Source organism: Mirounga angustirostris, unplaced genomic scaffold (assembly GCF_029215605.1).
Source record: "Mirounga angustirostris isolate CCGP_5_RB_7025 unplaced genomic scaffold, mMirAng1.0.hap1 SCAF_14, whole genome shotgun sequence".
Classification (NCBI taxonomy): Eukaryota; Metazoa; Chordata; class Mammalia; order Carnivora; family Phocidae; genus Mirounga; species Mirounga angustirostris.
Genome location: NW_026991722.1, coordinates 61448431 through 61472352, shown reverse-complemented (window position 1 = coordinate 61472352; position 23922 = coordinate 61448431). Strand labels below are relative to the sequence as shown.

Sequence of the window (23922 nt, the reverse complement as noted above, 5' to 3'; positions counted from 1 at the left end):
GAAATGGAAAAGCCCATCCTCAAATTCATATGGAATTGCAAGGGATCCTGAATAGCCAAAACAATATTGAAATGGAAGAACAAATTTGGAGGACTCACACTTCCCAATTTCAAAACTTCTTACAAAAGCTACAATAATCAAAACAATGTGGGACCAGCATAAAGACAGACAGATAGGCCAATGGAATTAAAGTGAGAGTGCAGAAGTAAACCCATGTATCTGTGGTCAATTGATATTCAACAAGGGTGCCAAAACAATTCAATAAAGAAAGAATAGTCTCTTCAATAAATGGTGTTGGGACAACTGGATATCTACATATAAGAGAATGAATTGGACCATTACCTCACACCATATACAAAAACCAACTCAAAATGGATCAAAGACCTACACACAAGAACAAAAACTATACAACTCTTAGAAGAAAACATAAGGGTATATATTCATGATCTTGGATTTGGCAATGGATTCTTAGATATGACAACAAAAGCGAAAATAGATAAATTTGACTTCATCAAAATTAAAAACTTTTGTGCGTCAAAGGACACTATCAAGAAAGTGGAAAGACAAGCTACAGAATGGAAGAAAAAATTGCAAATCATATTCTGATAAGGGTCTATTATCCAGAATATATATGAAAAACTCTTACAACTCAACAACAAAAAGACAACTCAATTTAAAAATGGGCAGGGACGCCTGGGTGGCACAGTTGGTTAAGCGTCTGACTTTTGATTTCTGCTGGGCTTGTGTTCTTTGGGTCATGGGATCAAGCCCTGCATCAGGCTCCCCACTTAGTGTGGAGTCTGTTTGAGATTCTCTCTGACCCTCCCACTCGTGCTCTCTCTCTCTAAAATAAATAAATAAAATTTTAAAAAAGTGGGCAGGGGCACCTGGGTGGCTCAGTCGGTTAGGTGGCTGCCTTCGGCTCAGGTCATGATCTCAGGGTCCTGGGATCGAGCCCCACATCGGGCTCCCTTCTCGGCTGGAAGCCTGCTTCTTCCTTTCCCTCTGCCTGCCACTCTGCCTACTTGTGCTCTCTATCTCTCTGTCAAATAAATAAATTTTTAAAAATCTTAAAAAAAAAAGTGGGCAAAGAATCTGAATAGACATTTCTCCAAAGAAGATATACAAATGGCCAATAAGCACAAGAAAAAATGCTCAACAGCATTATTCACTAGGGAAATGCAAATCGAACCTACAGAAACTGCTCACAAGCACTCGGATGGCTATAATCAACTAAATGGAAAATAAGCATTGGCAAAGATGTGGAGAAACTGGAACCTTTGTTCATATTGGTGCAAATGTAAAATGATACAGCAACTCTACGCCTACTTATATACCCAAAAGTATTGAAAACAAGTACACAAACACTCGTACACGAATGTTCACAGTAGCACTACTCACAAATGCCAAAGGTAGAAACTCAAATGTCCTTCAGCTGATAAATGATCAACAAAAGGTGGTCCAAATATACACTGGAATATTATTCAGCTATAAAAAGGAATGGAGCACAGATACACACTACAACATGGATGAATCTCTAAAACATTATGCAAAATAAAAGAAGCCAGACACAAGAAAGGCCACATACTGTATGATTCCAGGTATAAATAATATCTATAATGGACAATCCATATAGTTGGAAAGCAGACTGGTTGTTGCCAAGAGGAGAGGGGAGGGATGAATGGGGGAGAATCTGCTTTAAGCGTTTGAGATTTCCTTTTGGGGTGATGAAAATGTTTTGGAACTAGATGGAGGTGATGGTTGCACAACATTGTGAATATACTAAATACCGTTGAGTTGTATACTTGAAAAATGGCTAACTTACGTGAATTTCATTTCATTAAAAAAGAGGAAAATATAAGTATAGAGCTGTAAACAAATACATACATACATGTATCATGCATACATAAAAACCCAAAACCCCACAACTCATTGTGTCGGGAACTGGGTGGTCCCTTTGGTTCTGGTAATGATTTCTCTGATGATTTCCCCACTATTCGCTCTTCTTCTTTTCTGGAAGTCCACTTAGTCAGATGTTAGCTTCCTAGATTGATCTTGTAATTTTCTTATATTTTCTCTCATCTGTGTTCTACCTTTTGGGAGATTTCCTGGACTTCACTCATTTTTATTTGGGCGAATTGTATTTTTAATTTCTTAACCTTCTGTTCCTTATGGCGCCTGTTCTTGCTTCCCACATCCTCCCTGCTCTCTCTGCGGAAGTAGATAGGAAGTGCAGCCTTCTGCCGCAGCTCAGTGTCTCCTCTCTGCCCCTTCGCACGGGAGACTGCCCCAGCTGTCTTTCATCCTGACATACCTGACACGAGCCGAGGTGCGGATGGGGAGTGAGGCTCCTGGCAGATGACGGCTAGGGGTCACTGCAGGGTGACACTGGAGGCTGTCCTTGGCTTTTTCCTTGACAGCCAATGACCTTTTCTCTGGAGTGGTTCCATTTCTCCCAACAAGACTCCTCAAACTCTGAGGGGGGTGGGGAGGGTGGGGGGAGGGGAGCAGTAAGGGTCTAAGAGCCAGGCTCCCCTGCGGTCCCGTGTGTCCCCTCTCTCTGGACACCCCGAGGCTCTGAATGGCTCGTGTCAGATCCCCTCCACTGCCTCACAGCCCGCGCCTCGGCTTCCTCGGCTTTCGACCTTCTTGTGGTGGCCAGCGAGGATGCTGACTCCGTGGGTTCTCATTTGTGTTTCTGTTGTATTCCTGATAGTTTTGTGGACAAAGGGCCAAAGGTTTTTTCCCACCATCCTGAAATCAAAGTTCTGTTGGCTTTTATAAACAATATTCTTTCAAAAAATACATAAAAGCAGTCTATTTTTATGGTAAAAAACCAACCAACCAACCAACAACACAAGACTCGAAGAGTAAAACCTCCCCTTTAGAGGAGGAGAACCTGGCCTCTGCCAGTTAACTCCCGATTTTACGAAGGCTTCCAGAGGTGTTTTATGCAAATGCAAGTTATGGTTTGTTTGTTTTTTTCTTTCCTTTCTTTTATTAAACACAGACGGAACCATACTGTATATACTGTTTTGTGCCTGTCTTTTTTCTATTTTTAAGCAACATTGTCTTAAAAAGTTTCCCCTTGAGATTTAGCTGTGTAGCACTGAAGTCTTAATTCCTGAAGGATTTGAGGGCTCCTTGCAGATAAACCCCGGATTTGCAAAGGCAGTGAGTGCAGGGCAGAACATCTGTCACTTCGCTGCAAACCCTACTCTGCCCCCATGAGCCAGTATCAACCGAGACACCGACCCCTTTCTCTCGTGACAGCCTCTTGTTGCACTAGTAGGTAACTCTGTTCCACGGAGGGTAACTATATAGCCTCGCAGAGGTAATGGTTTAAAACTGTCACGGATGGGGTTCTGTTCCAGAGGGGAACATGGAAATTTGTGATTTGGGAAACCACACTGGGAAGCAGGGATAAGAGTATCAGGAAAGGTAGATTGTCTTGACTCCTCCATATGGCTAGAGTGTGCAGGGGACCCCAGTGTAGTTTCCGAGGAAGACTGCATGTTTAGGGCAAGGGTATGTACATGTCAGTTACTCAGCCACTTCCAATTTTTGGTGGCTTGAAAGTGTGGTAAAAATAAGCATAGGCAAAAAAAAAAAAAAAAGCATAGGCACGTGTTGGGTTTTTAATTCCCCTTTGCTTTCCGTTATAAATTTAAAAAAAATGTTAAGGTAGTCATTAAGAAAGTGGTAGCAGTTATTTTCAAAATTTCTTCAGTATGAAAGAGTTGGGCTATGTAACTTTCATTTTGGTCTGGGAATGGATTCAGTATTTGTGCAGCTCTGTTTGGAATTCACCCCCAGCCCAAGCACAAGTGCTGTATGATACGGTATCATGGAAGCTGGGTGGCCGAGCCATGTGAAATTAAACCTCGCATTTGAATTTGGAAAATATGCAAAAGGTCAACTTTAATCGTATAGTATTGCTTCACAACAAATAATCTGTGGACACTGCTGTTGAGCTGATGATGTTCGGTAGGCACCCCAACACTTGAAGGAGGTGCCCTCTGGCAGAAGCTTTAGAACAGAAGGGGGCTGGGACCCCGAACCGCGGCGGTCTGCATGTCACCGGGCAGGTGTGCGCACCCCCGGGGGGTTTCTCAGTGCTGTTCTCTCGGCAGGGTCGCGAGGCCTTGGAGTGGGTGATCGGCCGACTTAACACGGAGTTGGAGGGCCTGGCAGCCCCCGCCTGCACCAGAGCGTGAAGCCGCCCCCCCCCCCCCCCCCCCCGCGCGGCGCCCGGGACCTGGAGACGCAGGCCCAGCGAAGGTGGCAGCTGATCACCCCCTCCCTCCCCCCGCCCCCCCGCAGGGGACTGCACGCGCTCGCCCACACTTGGTCTGTCGGAGGGAGCATTCGTGATTAGTGCATGCCTAGAGACATTTAGGAAAGGGACTCTGGGAGAGGAAGTGAATTTGCCACATCTTGGCCTATAGTTACCTTCACCTTTATCTTTACTTTTTTTTTTAATGGAAAGTTTTGTTTAATAAACAAGAAGTTAAATCTCTAATATCCCTTCCCCAGAAGCCAAAAATATCAGAGTGTAAAAGGGAATGGCTTTCTCCCAGCGTTCACATAGAAGTTTCTCGTGGGTTTTAATCCCGAGTTTGCCGTGATCACAACCCCAGGAGATCCCGGGAGGCCCGCCCCCCACCGTGCCGGCTGGGGGCCTCTGTCCTGTGCTCAGCGCTGACCGGCCCCTGCTGACCTTTGGTGACATTTCACAAATGGAACAGTGTTCTGCATGCATGCTGACTTTCCTGACCAGATTTTATCTTCCACTGACCACAGACCTTAGATTTAACTTAGGATATGGGTTTTTAATTATATGCATACAGCAAATAACATAAAGCATCCCTATTTCATTTTAGTTTCTGAACATGAAATAGGATACCTTTTTCCTTATTTATGTTTTAACGAAACCAACCAGTTTAGTTTTTAGAAGAGAAAGGACTATCGGGAGAAACTAGTTATTTTGATAATGTCATATTACTTGCTTTATTTTATTGCCCAAAGTATAGAAATAAATCCAGAATCCTGCTGCCTTTCTTTCGTTTCCAGTGTTACATCCTTGTTATTGTGGCCCTTGAGTTTGGTAGGAATAAAAGTTGAATACATTAGTTACTGTGACCACTCTTCAGCTACACCAGAAGTTACTGGGTGCTGCTTCCTCTGGGAAGTTGGGCTTTCTAGAGCGGTGTGAGCACAACAGGCCATCCTATGGTCTTTGTGTTGGTAGCCGCCTTTTGGTTAAGTAGCTGCTTCCAGAAGTTTCTTCTAGAAGCAGAGCCAGGTGCTCTCTGGAAACAAAGCTTGTTTCCCTTTTTGTAGGAAAAGTGGTTGTACTACGTATTCTTTGAAGACTGTTCCACCCATTTGGTGTTAGAACCAACTATTAAAACTGTATCTGATTTGAGCCTGTGGTTTTTTGGCTTCTAAAGAGTAGATGACTCTTTGCCTCCAGCATTTCTGTCCTCACATTAAGGAAGGGCTAGGCATGCTTTGATATAGGAGTTAATTGCCGGGTGTCTCTGTTGTGAACTTCATCTTTTTCCCCTGAAGTCATCCCTAGCAGATCTCTCCTTATGGCTGAGCCTTAGTGAAGCCCGATATATTCAGAACGGGTGCTCATAGGTTCTGTTACAGTTCAAGATCCAAAGAAGCGGCGGGGTTATTTATTTGGGTGACTTGGCAGCTGGGGAGGGTACCCTTCATGTGCCAGCTGTCGGATTATAGTTACGCAGGGGTACATCTGGCCCAGTGTGTGACCACCGAGCTTCAGTTTCCTCATCAGAAAATGCAGACACTGATACCACCTCAAAGGATGGAAACAGGGAGCGGATGGGCAGCGCCTCAGTGCAGCCTGGTGACACGTTGGCCCACGGTGCCGTTAACTGCTGGTGCTGGCCCACCCGTTGGGCCGCAGAGTCCCGTGGGGGGCACCACTGCATGCAGCTGGAATTGGGAACGCTGGGCTTCATTGATGGAACATACTTTTTTTTGTCGTGCATATGTTTTCACTTTTATAATCACTGATAAGAGTTAACTGTCAGTGTTTGTAAAAGAGGCAAGTGGGAGGACATTCATGAGTCCTAACTTGGGACTGATTTGGATTTCGGGCCTTGACCGCTCATCATGCTCTATGCTTGTCTTCCACTATTACAGGACAGCTTGCTTAGGGCAGGGCTTGGCCCACTATAGCCTATGAGCTAAGGACGGTTTTTGCATTTTTAAAGGGTTGTAAGTAACCCCCCCACCCCCAACACACACACACAAGAGGATGCCGCAGAGACCATATGAGGCAACCATGCCTATTATTTACTCTCTGGCCCTTAAAGCCAACCCATTTCTTGGGGATTCCACTGCATCTCTCAGTGAGCATGAATAAAACTAGATTTGTTCCCTTTCATCCAACTGCTTTCTGCTCCCCCAGTGCTAAGTAGTGCTACTTCCATTTTCCAAATACAAAACCCGAGTTATTTAAGACTTCTTCCTCCTGCTCTTTCTCTCTCTGTGGCCATTTGGAAACGAAACCTTGCTTTAAAAGGTCTCAGGGCAATTCTGTGCCTTCTCATTTTCACTGGCGCAGTCTGCTTTAAGTGCTTATCACCTTATCCCCACCAGGAGGGCTGGCCACGTCCCACGTGGTCTCCTCCCACACTGAGCAGTGTGTGACTGGTGGGATGCTGCAGAATATTCCACGATGCTCCATGACTTCCCAGGCCAGGCCATAGGAGACACTGTGACTTGTACCTTGCTTGCCTGTGCATCACCTACTCTGGGGCAAGCCAGCTGCCAGGTCATGAAAGACCGGAGGAGCCCTACAGGGAGGTCCATGTGGTTGGGAGCTGTGAGAGGGAACCTTCTTGGAAGCGGATCTTCTAGCCCCAGGGAAGCCCTAAGCTAACTACGGGCCCAGCTGACATCTTGACTGCAACCTCATGGGATGCTAGGCCAGGACCACCTGGCTAAAACTGCTCTGGATTTTCTGACCCATGGAAGCTTGTGAGATAATAAACGTTTCTTGTTTCAAGCCACAGTGTCTTGGGGTAGTTTGTTATGTAGCAATAGATAAATAATATTTCATTTTATATTAAATTTGTACAACCACTTTCATTCGGTTCCACTTCTTGTTGACAAATCATTCCAGAATAATCTCATTATAACTTTCCCTGAATAAAAAGTTACAGAGGGGGGCGCCTGGGTGGCTCATTCGTTAAGCGTCTGCCTTCAGCTGAGGTCATGATCCCAGGGTCCTGGGATCGAGCCCCACATCGGGCTCCCTGCTCCGCGGGGAGCCTGCTTCTCCCTCTCCTTCTCACTGTGTCTCTCTCTGTCAAATAAATAAATAAAATCTTAAAAAAAAAAAAAAGTTACAGAGGTTTCTCATTCCTTGTTGGAAAAAGTCAAAACCAGGCCTAGGCATTGGCCCAGATGACTCGGATCCAGGTGGGCAACAGGTTGCACTGTGGGGAATACTGGGTCCTCCCCGTCCTCTGAACCCACTTGAATACCTGCTTCCATGAACGTGTCCTTGACTGATACCAGCTCACAGCTTACTATGTATTCCTAGACGTTTATGCTCCCGGGGACTATTTTTTTAAATCTGTTCACATATTTGGCTGACCAGTTTACAGTTCCTCAGGAGCCGAGAGCAGACGCTCTGCTTCGCACACACAGTTCTGGGCGTCCATAAGTGCTTCGGTGGTGCAGGAACTGGATTCAGAACCCTAGCAGCTAATAGGAAACAGAGCAGGGCAATGAGCCCAGCTTTGGAATTGGAGATGCCTCAGGCCGGATGCTGGGCTGCTGACCTTGGGCAAATGACAGCTTGTTTTTCCTGTTTCACATCTTGAGAGAGGATGGTAACAGCACCTACTTCAGAGCTGAGTATTAAGGGAGATAATATATCTGATATAGGGTATGTGCTCAATCACTGGTAGTTTATTAGTAGCTACTGAAAATCAAAGTATTTTAAAAATTATGTATTAATAGTAACACACAGCACAGAATATTTACTATCATAATGTTTATCTCCATAGTTTTCCTTATACTCTTTTAATGACCAAATTGTTTTACTATGACAAATTGAAAATACAGTTGACCCTTCAACAATGCACGAGTTAGGGGTACTGATGCCCACCCCCAGTCAAAAAGCCCCATATAACTTTTGACTCCCCCCAAACTTAACTACTACTAATAGCCTATTGATTGGAAGCCTTACCAACATAGTCAATTAACACATATTTTGTATACATATCTTATACTGTATTCTCACAATATAGCAAGCTAAAGAAAATACTCAGAAAATCATAAGAGAAAATACACTTAAAGTACTTTACTGTATTTATTAAGGAAAAAAAAATTTGCAGTAAGAGGACCCCACACAGTTCAAACCCATATTATTCAAGGGGCAGCTGTAGTTTAATATTTTTAAAAAAATTTTTACTTATTTATTAAAGAGCACACACAAGCAGGGGTAGGGGCGGGCAGAGGGAGAGCAGGCCCCCCCGCCTCGGAGCAGGGAGCCCAATGTGGGGCTCGATCTCAGGACACTGGGATCACGACCTGAGCCGAAGGCAGACGCTTAACCAACTGAGCCACTCAGGCGCCCCTGTAGTTGAATATTTTGAAAATTTCAGTCTAGTTGGCACATGAAGTTTAATCCAATGTTATGATTACTAGTAAGAGTTAACTCCCATAATGTAAAAGAGGCAAGTGGTAAAAGTTAATGAGCACAAGCTCAGTACTGATAAATATACCCTTTGCATTTATGTAGTAGCTTCAATTACAGGTCTCCAGGGTCTCTGTATATCTGTACATCAATTTGTTAATGGGAAAAAGCTGGTTGGGGAGGCAGGGCTGTGCACAGTGACTCCACCCAGGAGCTCTGGAAGCAGAAGAGGGCCCAGAGAGGAATGTGTGGGGCATGCCATTTATCAGAGTCGGGTAGAAAAAGCGAGACTGGCACATAGGGTTTCTGGAGCTCCAAGTCAACCATGTTAATGGTGTGAGCTACCGACTCAAGCTTCTCTATTCCAATTAGCTACTTTAGGACTGTAATGATTTATTGACTTAGAGGAAAGACACAGGGGCTACACATGGCAGTTACCTGTTAAAGAGCACAGATTAAGACTACAAGTGTTTTTTGGGGTGCCTGGGTGGCTCAGTCGTTAAGCGTCTGCCTTCAGCTCAGGTCATGATCCCAGGGTCCTGGGATCGAACCCCACATCGGGCTCCCTGCTCCGCGGGGAGCCTGCTTCTCCCTCTCCCACTCCCCCTGCTTGTGTTCCCTCTCTGTCAAATAAATAAAATCTTAAAAAAAACCCAAAAAACTACAAATGTTTTGAAGACATCTTGATGGTTCCATCTTTGTATTTTTTTTTATTATGTTATGTTAGTCACCATACATCATTTATTCTCATTTCCATATTGAACCTGCTCATTCATTCATTAATTCACTCCACAAACATTTATTGAGCACCTGTTACATGCCAAATATTTTCCCAGAAACTGGAGATACGGCAGTGAAGAAATCTGACAGAGATCCTTGTCTTCCTGGAACAGTTTAGTAGGGTGTTAGGTGCTAAGTGCAATGGAGAAAAAGACGCAGAAGGGAGGAGGAAGAAGTAGGAAGTGTTGCAGGGAGACAGGAGAATTCGGAGGCTATTTAAGGCAGTCACTTGGGAGAGTAGGCACATTCTGTAGAGCCACATGAGTCATAACCAAGGGGTAAACAATAGGACTAAATTACATGATGGCTGAACTTCCCAACTATTAGAGTTGTTCGAAGATAGAACTTTGCAGAAATAAATGTCTCCCCGGTCCTGGACATGTTTAAACAGAGCTTATGCCACTGGCTGGAGCGAGGACCGAATGCCTTCTCGGATCACTTTGAGCTCTGAAAGTCACTAGTAGAGATCAAATTTGGTGGAGAAGAGAGCCATGCAGTCATGGGGTCTACCGTACTGAGAGGGCCAAGGAGACAAGCTTCTGGCTGGGGGGTCCCATTACTACACCGGGAGGTGTATATATTGGGGATTCCCTGTAGCCATGGTAACTGGTTCTTTGACCAAGCTGGATTACAAGAGTTGCCTGATCGTTTGCTTCCTTTAAATGCAATGAAGATAGTCTGTTATAAGTAGTTGCCCCTACGGCTACCTGCTTCTCTTTACGTCTGACAGGAATACACATCACACCGTGGGATCAAAGACTTACCAGGTCTGACAAGGTCTTCCCATTGCATAGTGTTGGGAGATGAACCATCAGTAACCAGATGTTGTTGATGTAAAACGCTGGTTTTTTTGTGCCTGTTTTTAATATATATCAACTCATCTTTCTGAAATTTTTCTTTTTAATTTTGGGATATCTACTCAGGATTTTTTTTTTTTTTTTTTTTTTTTTTTTACGATGAGGTGTAACTGACACGCAAGGATTCGGATTCTTTATAGCAATTAGTAAAGCTGCATTTTTGTCTTTGCCTCCCCAAGTTTCAAACGGATGCAGCACGTTTTACACTTGTGTTTGTGTAATACACATAATCAGGTTTGTCATCAATACAAGTGTCGTCTGGAAAGTACCAGTCATTTCACACTTCACTTTAATGAAAGGGCTGGCTTGGATGCACAAAGATTTGTCTCAATTTCTTGTTACGATTGGCTCAGGCTCTCAACAATTCACTGGTTGGTAGCCACGTAGTACTGGCTGTTCGATCGGCGTGTTGATGCTTCTTCCTGGTTAAAGAGGGACCTGAGAGATCACCTCGTCCAACACTCTTGCTTTAAAATGGAGGAAACTGAAATCCAGAAATGTGAAGGAACTTCCTCAGTGTGATAGCTGTTCCGCTGTCTGGAGCACAGTTAAGTAAGAACCATTTCAGATCCTTGAAACCCGGTACTGCGGAAACAATCCGCTTCGCTGACTACAGACTAGTTTGTTTCAGACATCAGAACGAAGGCTCACGGGTCCAGAAAAATCCCTTTTGCTAGGGTTGGCCCAGAGAAAGGTCCAGTTCTTGCTGTGAGGTGTGCCTGCCACTGGCTCCACCTGGGGGACTATTTCAGGCTGTCATAGGAGTCACTTGGGGGCTGGAGTGCCAGTCCAAGTTTATATTCTGTGAATCTGACTTCTGAAATGACTTTGGGAGTGTGCTAGGGTGACTCCGGGCTTGTTATCTCAAGTCACGTCCCCTGCCTTGGTGGGCAAGCTGGAATCTTCTTAGGCTTCTTTTCTCTTTGGGATGTCGAAGATCAGAATTTCTTCCCTTTAAGAGTAGAAGTGATTCTGTTTCTTGTTTACACCATGGGCTCTATAAGCTCTAACACAGCTACATTGTTCGGATTTGCCTGTGCAGAGCCTTCCTTCTCCCACATGCTTCCCTGCAGCTTTCACACCAGGCTTGCTCAGGAACTTGATATTCAGGGTAGCTCTACAGGAATCCTCATTCGTCTTTGGCATTTCCACTCTTCCCAACACTGCTGCTCCTGCCAGGAGTTGGGATGTGACGTCCTCTGCTGTGTCACCCTAGGGAATGGGACTGATGACAATTCCGCAGTCACAAGGGAATACCAAAGCAAAGAATCTATAGAAGGGCAAACTTTAAGTGAGCAAGCTTGCTCAAGGTTGTCCCTCCTTGCCAGCCACACCCAAGACAAGGGAGTTCCCCCTTTTTTTCAATCCATAGATGAGGAAATTTGTTAGTGCAGCTTGTGAGAGCATTCCTAGTGCAGGACCCACAGGGTCAGGCCCTCTGGGCAGCAAAAGAAATCTGAGCACTGAGTTGTACTGAACATGGCGTTAAGTTTAAACATCCAGAGGATTCTTCAGTTCTTAAGCTGCAGGACGTAAAGGAACTTTTGATGTCCCACTTTTCAAGAGCGTTGTCTTGTCAGTTCTGAAGCTCTTTTATTTCCACTGCTTCAATAAGGCCGCAGTGGCTCGGACTTTGCTGTCAGCAGAAAGAGAGCTGCAGAATTGTTTGCATAGTAAGATCTAGTCTAAATACATAAATTATCCATCATATACATTTTAATGGAATGCACCAGAATAATAGTACAAATTCAGTTTGCCAGGTAATTGCACCTGAACATTTAATTATGTAGGCAGAGTTTATTATTAAGTAGGTTCTTAGCTCCTCAACTTTTTGGGTGGATAAAGGAGGTTTTTTGACATGGGCCTTTGGCTGACATGGGAGTAGGAGCATACCCTGTATGAACATTATAATGAACCTGTGTGTGTGTGTCTGCACATTCTGCACACAGACGAGAACTAGAGTCTCTAAACACATCATATGTGCAACTAAGCAAGCACAGTTCTCTTTATGAAATGCTAGACTGCAATGACTTACAACTACCTTCCTGCACTGAAGCTGGGAAGGAAAAAGACAGACACTTAGAAAGGTTACCCAAAGCTTTCCTCTTTGTGGTGTCCCAGTTTTCTGTACCGCGGGCGTCCAGGAGGCACGAGGCAAGGACTCTGACTTGCACTGAGCAAGTCAGTGAACACTGGATCATGAGCCGGACACACACACAAATGTCTTGTTATATATACCTCACAGGGACACTTCAGTGCAAGGAGACCCTCAAATATGCCCGACAAATTTAGCTTGTGTAAATGAGTATCAAACTCAGTATCAGGTAATATTTATGATACATAAATATCTTAAATGATGCTATATTTAGTTAACAGAAACATAAGAACTTCCTTAAGCTCACTGTGGGTTTAATCTAATTTTCTCCTCAAGCAGTTATGTGCTACAATAGGAAATTTTTTTATGGGACATTTTAGGAATATATCCCTTGAGGAATTCTGTTTAGAAAAAATACATAGAAGCTTTATTTTTCTATACATAATTTGTCTCCACTCATGTGACTTCTTATATGATGAAACATTACAGAATTTTAATCTCCTACACTGTTGAGGGTACGAGAGGAAGTTATGGCTTCTTGGTAACACAGCAGAGTTATGTCAGTGGCCCCATTAAAAATTTTTTTTATTCTTTTTTTTGTTATAAATGAAAAGTTTTTCTTTACCTTTTTAAAAAAAAATTTATTAGTTAGAGAGAGAGAGCACAAGCTGGGGGAGGGGCAGAGGGAGGGACTCTCCAGCAGACTCCCCGCTGAGCACAGAGCCTGACGTGGGGCTTGATCCTACGACCCTGATATCATGACCTGAGCTGAACTCAAGAGTTGAACACTTAACTGGAGTGAGCCACCCAGGTGCCCCTTTTTAAAATTTTTCTAGTGTGGTCCTTGTCAGAGTGTCGATCTCAACCGGATCGTAACTTCTGATGATGCAAGTCTCTTGCCTTCCTAACCTAGGTGGCTTCTGACGGCTAGTTACCAAAAGACAACACCATTGTACAATAGGAACTCCACACAGAAGTTATGATGGAAAGCCATTTTATTTTCCCCTAAATTTTAAAATAAAAGACTTGAATGGAAAATGTTTAGTACCGTCAAGTCACCCTGAATGCCAGCGATACCTTGACTTTCATACACACAGGAAGCCAGGTCAAAGTCCAGTCAGTGTACACATTTCTCCATGGCTCTTCGAACAGTCCGGCATGAACAAAATTTTCTGCCATTTTGCTTTAGTAAATAGCAACATAATTGAAAACTTTCATGTCTCCTATGTGACCCCGAAAATCCAACTGCTATATTTATTAATACAGTTAGAAAAATAAAAGCCTTAAAAAATTCATGGTATGAGTTCACGGTGCTAATCACATCATCTCTTCAAAGGTAAGATCATTTTTAAAACTCCTACATAACAACCTTCTGGTTTAATTTGAAAGACTTAAGATGGGCGAAATCTAGTAAGACTGTTAGGTCAATGTACATATCAATTATTTCATTTTTACTTGTCCTGGGAGAGTTAATTCCCATTGTCCACTGAATGAATGCCTTTCAAATATTAATAAATATATTACAGTATTTACAAGCATTCTTATCTACTCTGACACTGGTAGAAAGGTAAGCTGTGGGGAAGGAATGCTCTCCCAGCAGGGCAAGCTCATGAAGTCTGGGACAAAAGGGGCAGGTACTGGAGGATGTGCCAAGGGCTCTGCTCAGGTGTGCACGCGAGCTCTCAGACACATCTCCTTCTGACCAGCTAGCCGATCTGGTGTTGTTGGATCACGTGTAAATGCTGAATAGCCGGAAACCAGGAAAAAAAGGAATACTGTGAAGGCATGTCATTTTAGTATTAAGAAGAGGAAGAGAGGCCTAAATTCAGACTAAGGTTACAAGGGTAAAACCATGCTCCATAAGCTGTTAGTGAATTACTCTCTGGGAATTACCTAATTTAGTTGAGGTGTTGGGTACATGTCATGGATATGGGAGAAACTGTAAGAAATTGTTTTGGCAATAAAAAGTGATGCTAATTCGATTTCTACACTTTTAACCGTGTCACGTGTCTTCCTCTCACACTGCGAACTGTCTCATGTAGACCTCCCACCCACTTGACAAACCTCGTTAATGCTGCTGAAGGATTCACATTCTAATGCTCTGGTAAGAGTGATCATAATGCCCTAATCAGCCTAGACAGCATCATAAACCTGAAGGAGTGAAGCCAAAGATTGAGATGGGCTAGGTATCTGCCTTGTAAATGTGAATGAAACTCTCATTTTAGGGGCTTAGTTTCTTATGTTTTAGTAATAGCAGTACTAGTCATTATTTAAAAAAGCCTACTATCGTGGGTCATGTCTATGTACCTACACAAATACCAGTGCCTCTCCCGGGAGTCATTTCGAGGCCCAAACCTTGGGCCCTCAAAGGGTGTGTGGCTTCCACCAAACCATCTGGGGTATAGAGTCCAAATAGCCCCTTGGAAAATTTTATAAATGAGATTCACCCCATATAATGTTTAAATCTCTTACAGGAGAGTCTTTAAAATAATTTAAACATGTGCAAAATGAAGAAGGGTTCTCTGGTGGCTCATGTTTACATGCAAATACAGACGAACTGTTAACATGCATTATTTTAGTCAATTGGTAAAGTTTATTTCATAAGTATAAGTAATTTTAAGCCATTTACTAAATTGTAAATTTCAATCCATTAAAAACTACTACCAGAGCAGTTTTGAGGTATTACTGTTAATCTAATATAAAAATGTTACTATGCTTGGATGTGGAATGAAATGTGACTGCCATGCCTTTTATTAAATGGTGTTGTTGCAGTGCTGACTACAGATGTGTCCTATAGCTTTTAGGAAACTCTTGTGCATGTGCATTAACCAATTTTCCAAACATCAATGGCAATTTGATTGGTTGGTCATTTCTAAGCATAACTAAAATAACAAAGGACAGCTCCTAGCATGGGACAAACAAGCTGAGAAATTTCAGGGGTACACTGCTACCCTCCAACCTACCTCCACCAAAAACCCACCCTACTCACTCCAGTCGTTTGCAAGGAAAACTTGTGCAAAAAGCATCCAAAAAGTCGATCAGCAGGTTAATTTTCTTGTAATTTTAAAAGAACTAGACAATGTTTTTTCCCCTTAAAATTCATTTATAAAAATAAATAAATTTCAGTTTGAGACCTTAGGTACCAAATTGTGGCTTAATTTAGTTGTGATGGCTAAGACTATAAAGTTATGGAAAGTGTAGTTGAAAACGGATGAGCTCCAGCTCATTCCCCGAAGTGTGGCAATGGCCGGCACCCTACGCTGTCACAACCCTTCTCACAGTTAACCAAAATACACTCGACTTCTTGACAAACTTTTAGCCTTCTTTTGTCCTGAAACTCCCACAAACTTTAATTCTCAGACCTCTGTTACAAAACCACAGGTAACCATAATACATTCAAGATAGGGAATGAAAACCTGTCACCCACTCAGGAGACACTGATCCGTGGCACCAGGGCAAACACAGCGGCTCAGAGGAAATGGTCCCCCACTGGGGTGTACAGCTTACCCAGATGTTCTGTACTAGAATGCAGGCATGAAGTCCCTCTGCAGAGCAACAATAATTTAAAATCAGTTTGATAGGAGCAAATCCTTCCAGGTTTTGTGCGGTGAGCAGATACACAGCCTGGCCCGGCGACCCCGGGACCTGGTATGTGGCAGGGCCCGGCCACTGTGTCCATTAGGTAGGGACACTGTCGGGTGGAGATGCCAATATGACTTACTGCTTAGAACTGTGTGAACATCGACACCGTTGTGAGGCCGATTTCTCTCGGGAGAAGCTTTTTGCCTTAGTCAGGAAATGATCTGAGGAACAGTAAGGAACTGAACTAAGGAAAAAGTCTCTGGCCTCCAACTCCACACACACACACACAAGCAAGTTTCAAACTATTGTTCTCTCTTGGTGCAGACGAGCAACTGGCTGACCTGTCACGTACCATCAATCGAGATGAACACAGCATTGAGTCTGTGGAACAACGTGATGCGGAAAAACCTGATCTAATGCAAATTCAAGCCTATTAACTAAGACCACGGCAAGGAGAGACAGCCCAGCTCAGTGTTCTCCCGCGCTAGTGCCGACTCGGAACACAAAGCAACTGAAAGGCACGGGCTCAGATTTCATTGATAGTCCTCTCTGAAGGGCAGTATTCCGAGGCGCCTGGGGAGGACATGTAGAAGGACTGTGTTTTCCTTTTTAAGCGGGCTCTTTTGTTGGCCAACACCAGGCTGCGCCGGCTCGAACTGATGATTTCCGAAATAAACTTTTTGCAGTCTACACACACCTCCATAGTACTCCAGTCCTCCATCAGCTCTTTGGGAAACTGTAGTTCTTCATCGGATTTGTCCACAGACTTAGATTTGGACGGGAACCTGGAACAAAACAAAACGTTTAGAATACTGTTACTTACAGTTCTACTGCAATACTAAGAAAATACATGCAGAAAAAGTAAATCTGTTGCCAAAACATTATGGAATGGGCGAGTCATCTCATGTTCTCCCAAAGGAAGAATTTCTAATTGGAAATAAAATTCAAAATATATTTTTTTAATTTTATTTATTTATTTGCGAGAGAGAATGAGATAGAGAGAACATGAGAGGGGGGGAGGGTCAGAGGGAGAAACAGACTCCCTGCTGAGCAGGGAGCCCGATGTGGGACTCGATCCCAGGACTCCAGGATCATGACCTGAGCTGAAGGCAGTCACTTAACCAACTGAGCCACCCAGACGCCCCAAAATATTTTTTTTTTAAAAAGGAAACATGTTTTAGTAAGAAATAGTAATATGGAAGAAAAAATGAAGTAATAATCCTGAAAACTCTTAGTGTCCCTTCCAGAATTTTTGGGGAAAAAAGCATATTTATTCACCTGAATACCATACATGATCTACAGTAGACTTTAACAACAAAAACAAATCAAAGTACATGTTGCTAATGTCCTATTGATAATTCAGAAGGGACTTCAAGTTCTTTCTCCAAGGATCCCGCGTCAGAGTTGGTGAACATGAGATAACTGTAGAGAGGAGGGCAGACTATAGTAAACTGAAGTCAATTGGTCTTAATCCTGGAAAGTTATCTTCAGACCAGCCTCCTCAGCATTTTTGCATTTATCAAATATACCTTCCCCTCTCCCGACAATTCTATTTGGGTGACTAATTATTTGGATTCCAGAGAGCTGGAGTTAACGAGATCAACACTGTAATAAATGTTTTGGGTAATTTTTTGAAATAACTAGGAATCATCTATTCATGGACTACTTTAGTGAAACCAAACAGGAATATAAATTTAGAGTAGGTACAGAAAGGAACAACAACATGCCCCACAGCCTTGAGCTCACAGGTGACAATCCACAGTCAGAGGTTATCATGGCGCAGTGCCGGGCACAAGTCACCAGCGGGGTTCACGGCTTCCTTGGCTCACCGCCCACAGCCACGGTGCGCAGGAGTAGCACTGCAAGCCCCCAGCACCAGTGCTGGGCTCCCTCCCCAACCGGGGGAGGCTGGTGTGTAAAACTCCGACCTTTTCAGCCCTGTGAGTGTGTGAGCCAAGCTGGCGTGACCTCCTGTCCTTCCTTAAGGACCGACGGTAACCTTACTCTGCGTTAAATGCAGAAGGACTGATATTCAGGCAACTGTTTTTTTTTGTTTTTGTTTTTTTTTTAAAGATTTTATTTACTTATTTGAGACAAAGAGAGAGAGACAGAGAAACAGCATGAGAGGGGAGAGGGTCAGAGGAAGAAGTAGGCTCCCCGCTGAGTCGGGAGCCCGATGTGGGACTCAATCCCAGGACTCTGGGATCATGACCTGAGCCGAAGGCAGTTGCTTAACCAACTGAGCCACCCAGGCGCCCCAGGCAACTGTTTTTTTAACTGCCATAAAGCTTTTGGCATAAAGCTTTATTTCTGCCATATTTACAATAGGAAGATAAGCCAAAGTGATGGCAGACCATTGGAAACCTAGAACTAAACAGATATGCTTTCAAAACTAAAGAAGAAAGATTAGACTGTTACGTGCAAGTTTGCAACTCCACTGAAAACAAGGTCAGCTTTGAAAACGACACAAATGTAGTGAAAAGAAGGGCCAGATGCACCTGAATGTTCACAGCAGCAATGTCTGCAATAGCCAAACTGTGGAAAGAGCCGAGATGCCCTTCAACAGATGAATGGATAAAGAAGATGTGGTCCATATGTACAATGGAATAGTACTCAGCCATCAGAAAGGATGAATACCCAACTTTTACATCAACATGGATGGGACTGGAGGAGATTATGCTAAGTGAAATAAGTCAAGCAGAGAAAGTCAATTATCATATGGTTTCACTTATTTGTGGAACATAAGGAATAGCATGGAGGACATTAGGAGAAGGAAGGGAAAAATGAAGGGGGGCGGAATCGGAGGGAGAGATGAACCATGAGAGACTATGGACTCTGAGAAACAAACAGGGTTTTAGAGGGGAGTGGGGAGGAGGGATTGGTTAGCCTGGTGATGGGTATTAAGAAGGGACGTACTGCATGGAGCACCGGGTGTTTATACGAAAACAATGGATCGTGGATCACCACATCAAAAACTAATGATTTTTTAAAAAAATTAAATAAATGGGGAAATAGTGTTTAGGCATTGGAAGATTAGATATTGTTAAGATGTCAGTTCTTCCCCAGACTGATACTTATATTCAATACGTTGCTAATCAAAATCCCAGAAGAAATTTTTGTAGAAGAGACAAGCTGATTCTAAAACATAAGGAATAGCACGGAGGACATTAGGAGAAGGAAGGGAAAAATGGAGGTGGGGGGGAAATCGGAGGGGTAGACGAACCATGAGAGACGATGGACTCTGAAAAACAAACAGGGTTCTAGAGGGGAGGAGGTGGGAGGATGGGTTAGCCTGGTGGTGGGTATTGAGGAGGGCACATTCTGCATGGAGCACTGGGTGTTCTACGCAAACAATGAATCATGGAACACTACCTCAAAAACTAATGATGTACTGTATGGTGACTAACATAATAAAATTAAATTAAATTAAAAAAAAGACTTTTAAAGGACACACAAAATTATTTCTAAAGTAGAAAAAAAATGATGACATTCAAGTATGCTTCAAGCAGCTAGCCATGGTCCCTTGTCAAGTTACCTTTAGGAAGTTTTGGAGACTTGTGTGCAAGTCAAAACTCTATTAAAACCAACCACCCAGCCACCCAAACCACGCTGAGCCCAAACCCTACCCCATCAGCAGTCCTCAAACGGAATATTCTTCTTTTACAGAGGATGCTCTGAGGTCCCAGGCCCCTTGCTCACCTGGCAATGCTCCGGAGTGGCCGATGGTGGCCAGTGGCAGGCTTTTCTGGCCTCATGCAACTTTCCCCTCTTTGCAAGGCAGAAGGTCCCAATGAAAAGATGGGAAGAGTGGAGTATGGTTTGGAGGGCAGCCGCATCTATTATCCCAAATAAAACCGAGAATGAGCAGTACTGTTAAAGAGTAGACTACTGAAAATTAACACAGATTATAATTTCACCAAGCTTAGCTTACCTTTTTGCAACACTGTGAACACACCGGCCTGTATACAAAATCAGAAAGGTTACTCAGCATGATACCATAGGTGGACTGCAAAGTCAGAGAAGCCAATGGCTGTGTGGTTATGAATTTCTATAATACACTGCAAAAACTCTCTGGTTTTTCTACCAGAATGTGACAAATTGATATGACTGTGGATCACCAAGAAGACAATCTGTAAACCTTAATTCTTACACTGTTTCCTGTAAAAGGATCAACTTAGATTATCTGTCTGGGCTTCTCTTACTTGTCTAACCAGGGATCACATGACAATCACATCTACTTTTTTTCTGTTCCAACTGGACATATGATTATTAGAGTGATCTTAGTTATGTAAAAGAAATACATGCAGAGAAGCATTTTCCAGGTTTTATTCCAAGTAACTGTTTGCTCTATTCTTTTGAAGAAATCAGTATTATTAACTCCCAAGCACTGCACAATTTGATAATGGGTGGGTAATCTCTAATATTGTTCCTGTGTAGGAAAATGATTCAAGTACGAATGCGATCGGTGTTTCTTTGACTATGGTCATCAAATACAAAAAACCTTACCTCTTACAGAACTGACAGGTATAAGACCAGGTGAAGAAGGAAAATCTCCTGGTTCGGCAACAAAAGCAGAGCTAAAAAAAAAAAAAAAAAAAAAAAAATTTAAAGGGAGAAAAAAAGCACTGCCAGCAGTTAATTTCCTAATTTACACGTCTAAATACACTTTACATTTATATAATGGGGAAGGTTAGCAGACAGAAGGAAAAAGGGATTTCAGAAATCCTGTTTTCAAGTTTGGCTCTGTGATAATTATAATTTGACTCTTTATTTACTTATAATTCCACTTTTAAAAGGTAGTAATATTCCATAGCTCTCAGAGGCTCACCATCATGGAATCAATCTGAAGAAGGTTCTAAGACAGTTTCTTTCTCAGATATAGTTTCTTTATAAGTCTTTAAAATGCAGACATGGTTTTGTGAAGGTATGCCATTATTTACTATGGTTGTTTTAAGTCTTCCAGTTTTTGATTTCTCAGGGAGAAACAAAAATACTTTTTTTTTTTTGTAAACAAGGCAGAACAGAACTGTGTATTAGAGAATAAGCCTCTTACCTCCTAAAATCCCCTACAAGTCCTATACCATCTGGCTGCCAGCAGACTACTCCCTCGGGAGACCAGATCATTCTTCTAACCCTGCTTATCAACCAACTTGAAATAGCTCTACCTTTCCTTTTTTCAGGGCGGTGTAGACATCTTTATACTGTTGGTATTTTTCCAGCTCTGCCTTCACCAGGACCTGACGAATATGCATCACTTCCTCCACAGTGAGAGCGAGGCATTCCACTGGATAGCAGAATTCCTCCTGAAATTCAAAATTCCACATGAATAAGAAACTCCCACCCCACTTTTCTGGCACTGCACAATTTCCCTTCAGATCAGACACCTGGTTAGTAGCTTCAGAGAAGAAAAGAGGTTTCCCAATGAACACAGGAACAGAGCTGGCTCACTCTGGGGACCACAAAATTTCTAATCACACCAAGACAACGGATGGCAGAAAACTTCTGGGGACCATGTCAAACATCATAGCCTATTGAAATTTCCAGGAAAGGAAAGTTCCTCACATCTGGGTGCATATTTTGCCTCAAGTTTCTATTCCATTAAGCAGAGCTATGTATCTATGCACTGAAATCTTGAAGAAAATTTTCTTGTTCTAAACCAAATTGACGTGAGTTTGCTCTTACGATTATGCCAAGACCTCACTTCCTGTTGTGTTTTATACTATATGCTAATAGATAAACTGCAAATCAACATTGGTACAATTTAGAAAACTGGTCTGTGGTACCCAGAATAGCCAAGAGAATGTGGTTAGTAATTTATACTGAGAAGCTTTATTTAGTGGTAAGTTACATCAGCACATGGTGGAAAACGCTAATGGCGCAAGTGGAACTGGAACACGGAACCACCGGGACAACCTCCACAGGCTGCCCCCAGTTGTCTGGGCTTCTGTTATTACTTTTCAATAACTGCAGAATACACAGTCAGCACTGGAAAGACGTGGAGAAAATCTTAAGAATTTCACCATAAATATTTATGTTGGCTGTCTTATGCTAATGGTGTCCCTAAAAACAGCCGAGGAAGATGTTGATGTAACTGATCCCACTGAATAAAAGAGCCTCACCCCCATCTGCTCCCCATCCGGCTCTGCACTTGATTGGTGGATCTAAGAGAAAGACAGAATGGTCTTATGCATTCTCATCCTGCCAGGCTTCACAGGGGCCATTGTGGTGTAGGGACACTGAAACTTAATGTTCTCAGTGCAAACACATTATAATTCACTCCCACACACACACAATAGCATTGCTCACAGGCATTCTGGAATCAAACAAGCCAAATGGGAACGCACATGACTATGAAAGCAGTCAGTTTATGGAGTTTTAACATTCAGTTCTGTCTTTCAATCAGAAAAACAAAAACAAATCTAGGTTGCAAACTTGATAAACATTAGCATTTACTAAGAAAAGTAGTTTGAATAACTGCTTCTTACTAACAATCAGTACAGAATCATTGCTGTTCAGGCAGACTGAAAGAAGGTTAAATTTGCTTAAAAATGTTTTGGTAAAAATCCTGCAATTGAATTTTTAAGAGGAAGAGCTTAGTATCTGGAGGGTGGGAAGGTAGTCTGTTCAGGAAGATTATGTATCATTTGCTCTAAGATGTCTAAAATACTTTTTTAAAAAATCACAATCACATAATTTTCTCTTTCAATGGGAAAAGCTTTCAAAGATAACAGGATTAAATTGGCTTGTCCAGTATCTACTCTGTTTTGCTCCACCCTGAGAAAATAGCCTAGTGTCAAATGGGAACAATGCACTGCCTGTGTGAAGGTTAGGTCACTAAAATTGTGCATGAGGTAAGCTTTGTTGGCTCCACACGTCTGAATGATGGCTTTTCTCAGCTTTTAACATATTTCATAAGCAGCTTTCCTATGGTCTTTTTTATTCATTAGTGATGAGTGTGACTGCGGTGCATTTTCTGACAGCTAACTATGTGACAAAACTGCTGAGCGGGAACAATCTAATGTATGAATCTAGCAACTAACCAGATACTCACCACCTGAGATTTGGTGCTGTGCAGGTGGGAAGAAGGCAAATGGTGCCAGTTTAATGAACTTTACAACTAGGGCTGGTAAACATTTCCGGTAGATGGGAATCCTTTTTATTTGCAGGGATATCCTAGCACACACAATAGACTTGACAGGCTCTACACTTCCCTCTTCTCATTCTTAAGTCACAATGGACTTAGTCAAGCATACTTTCAACTTACTGCTTTGAACCATATGCAAATCCAGTATTTTGTAGGACATAGTAAGAAACTGTATTTGTGTGTGTTCTTGTTCTTTTTTAAACTTTCAAGCAGATTACTGTTGAATAAAATAATTTCCATCAGGTCAAATGCTAATGTTTTAATTCTGGTGCTTTCCCAAGGACAACAAAACTTTAATGCAACATGAAAGAAAATAATAAATACTTACTAGAATTAGTTTTTATTTTTTTTAATTGAGAAAAAAATTCTAATTCAACATCCCCCAAGCCAAATTAAGCCTTCGCCTCAACAGATCTTGCTGAGATACTAATGCTCCAAAATGTGAGGAGCACTCAGGACTTTAACAGTGAGAGCTTTACACTGGGCTTGGTCACTCCTCCCCACGCCCTGAACTCGGTCATAGCCAGACATGGACTCTAAAATCCCCTTGCTTCCCTGTGCTTCCATCTCACTCCTAAACTTAGGAAAGGGAAGCTAAATCTGAAAGAGTTTTAATAAAGATTCCAATATGCTAAAGGAGCAGATGAGCCTTTAGAACTTACTCTGTATTATGTCACTAAAATCCCTGAGTTTTTGTTCAATATTCTGGTTACATTTACCATTCAGAAGGGTCAGAGTAAGGGAGCACAGAAATTATAGAGCATAATGTAGACTCTGG

General features: G+C 42.6%; 2 protein-coding genes across 7 annotated transcripts in view; one reads left to right on the top strand and one right to left on the bottom strand.

The window, feature by feature from the left end:
• Positions 1 to 7353, top strand: part of PRELID3A (PRELI domain containing 3A) — a 32342-nt gene extending 24989 nt beyond the window's left edge. The window contains exon 7 of one of the 4 annotated variants that reach the window (XR_010407338.1): positions 4134 to 4208. Coding sequence is in view for 3 of the 4 variants with exons in the window: in XM_045887079.3 (XP_045743035.1) it covers positions 4134 to 4217 (84 nt within the window). In the remaining variant the exon portion in view is untranslated. The other 3 variants (XM_045887085.3, XM_045887079.3, XM_064577991.1) reach the window with 3 other exon arrangements.
• A 5705-nt stretch (positions 7354 to 13058) lies between these two features.
• The window catches only part of SPIRE1 (spire type actin nucleation factor 1), a 205197-nt gene continuing 194333 nt past the window's right edge, over positions 13059 to 23922 (bottom strand). For all 3 annotated transcript variants that reach the window (XM_064577986.1, XM_064577987.1, XM_064577988.1), the window contains 5 exons: positions 21166 to 21303; positions 20507 to 20577; positions 19932 to 19959; positions 19700 to 19836; positions 13059 to 16785 (listed from right to left, as the gene is read on the bottom strand). In XM_064577986.1, coding sequence (XP_064434056.1) covers positions 16527 to 16785; positions 19700 to 19836; positions 19932 to 19959; positions 20507 to 20577; positions 21166 to 21303 — 633 coding nt within the window. In that variant the 3' untranslated portion in view covers positions 13059 to 16526. The remainder of the gene's footprint in view (positions 16786 to 19699; positions 19837 to 19931; positions 19960 to 20506; positions 20578 to 21165; positions 21304 to 23922) is intronic.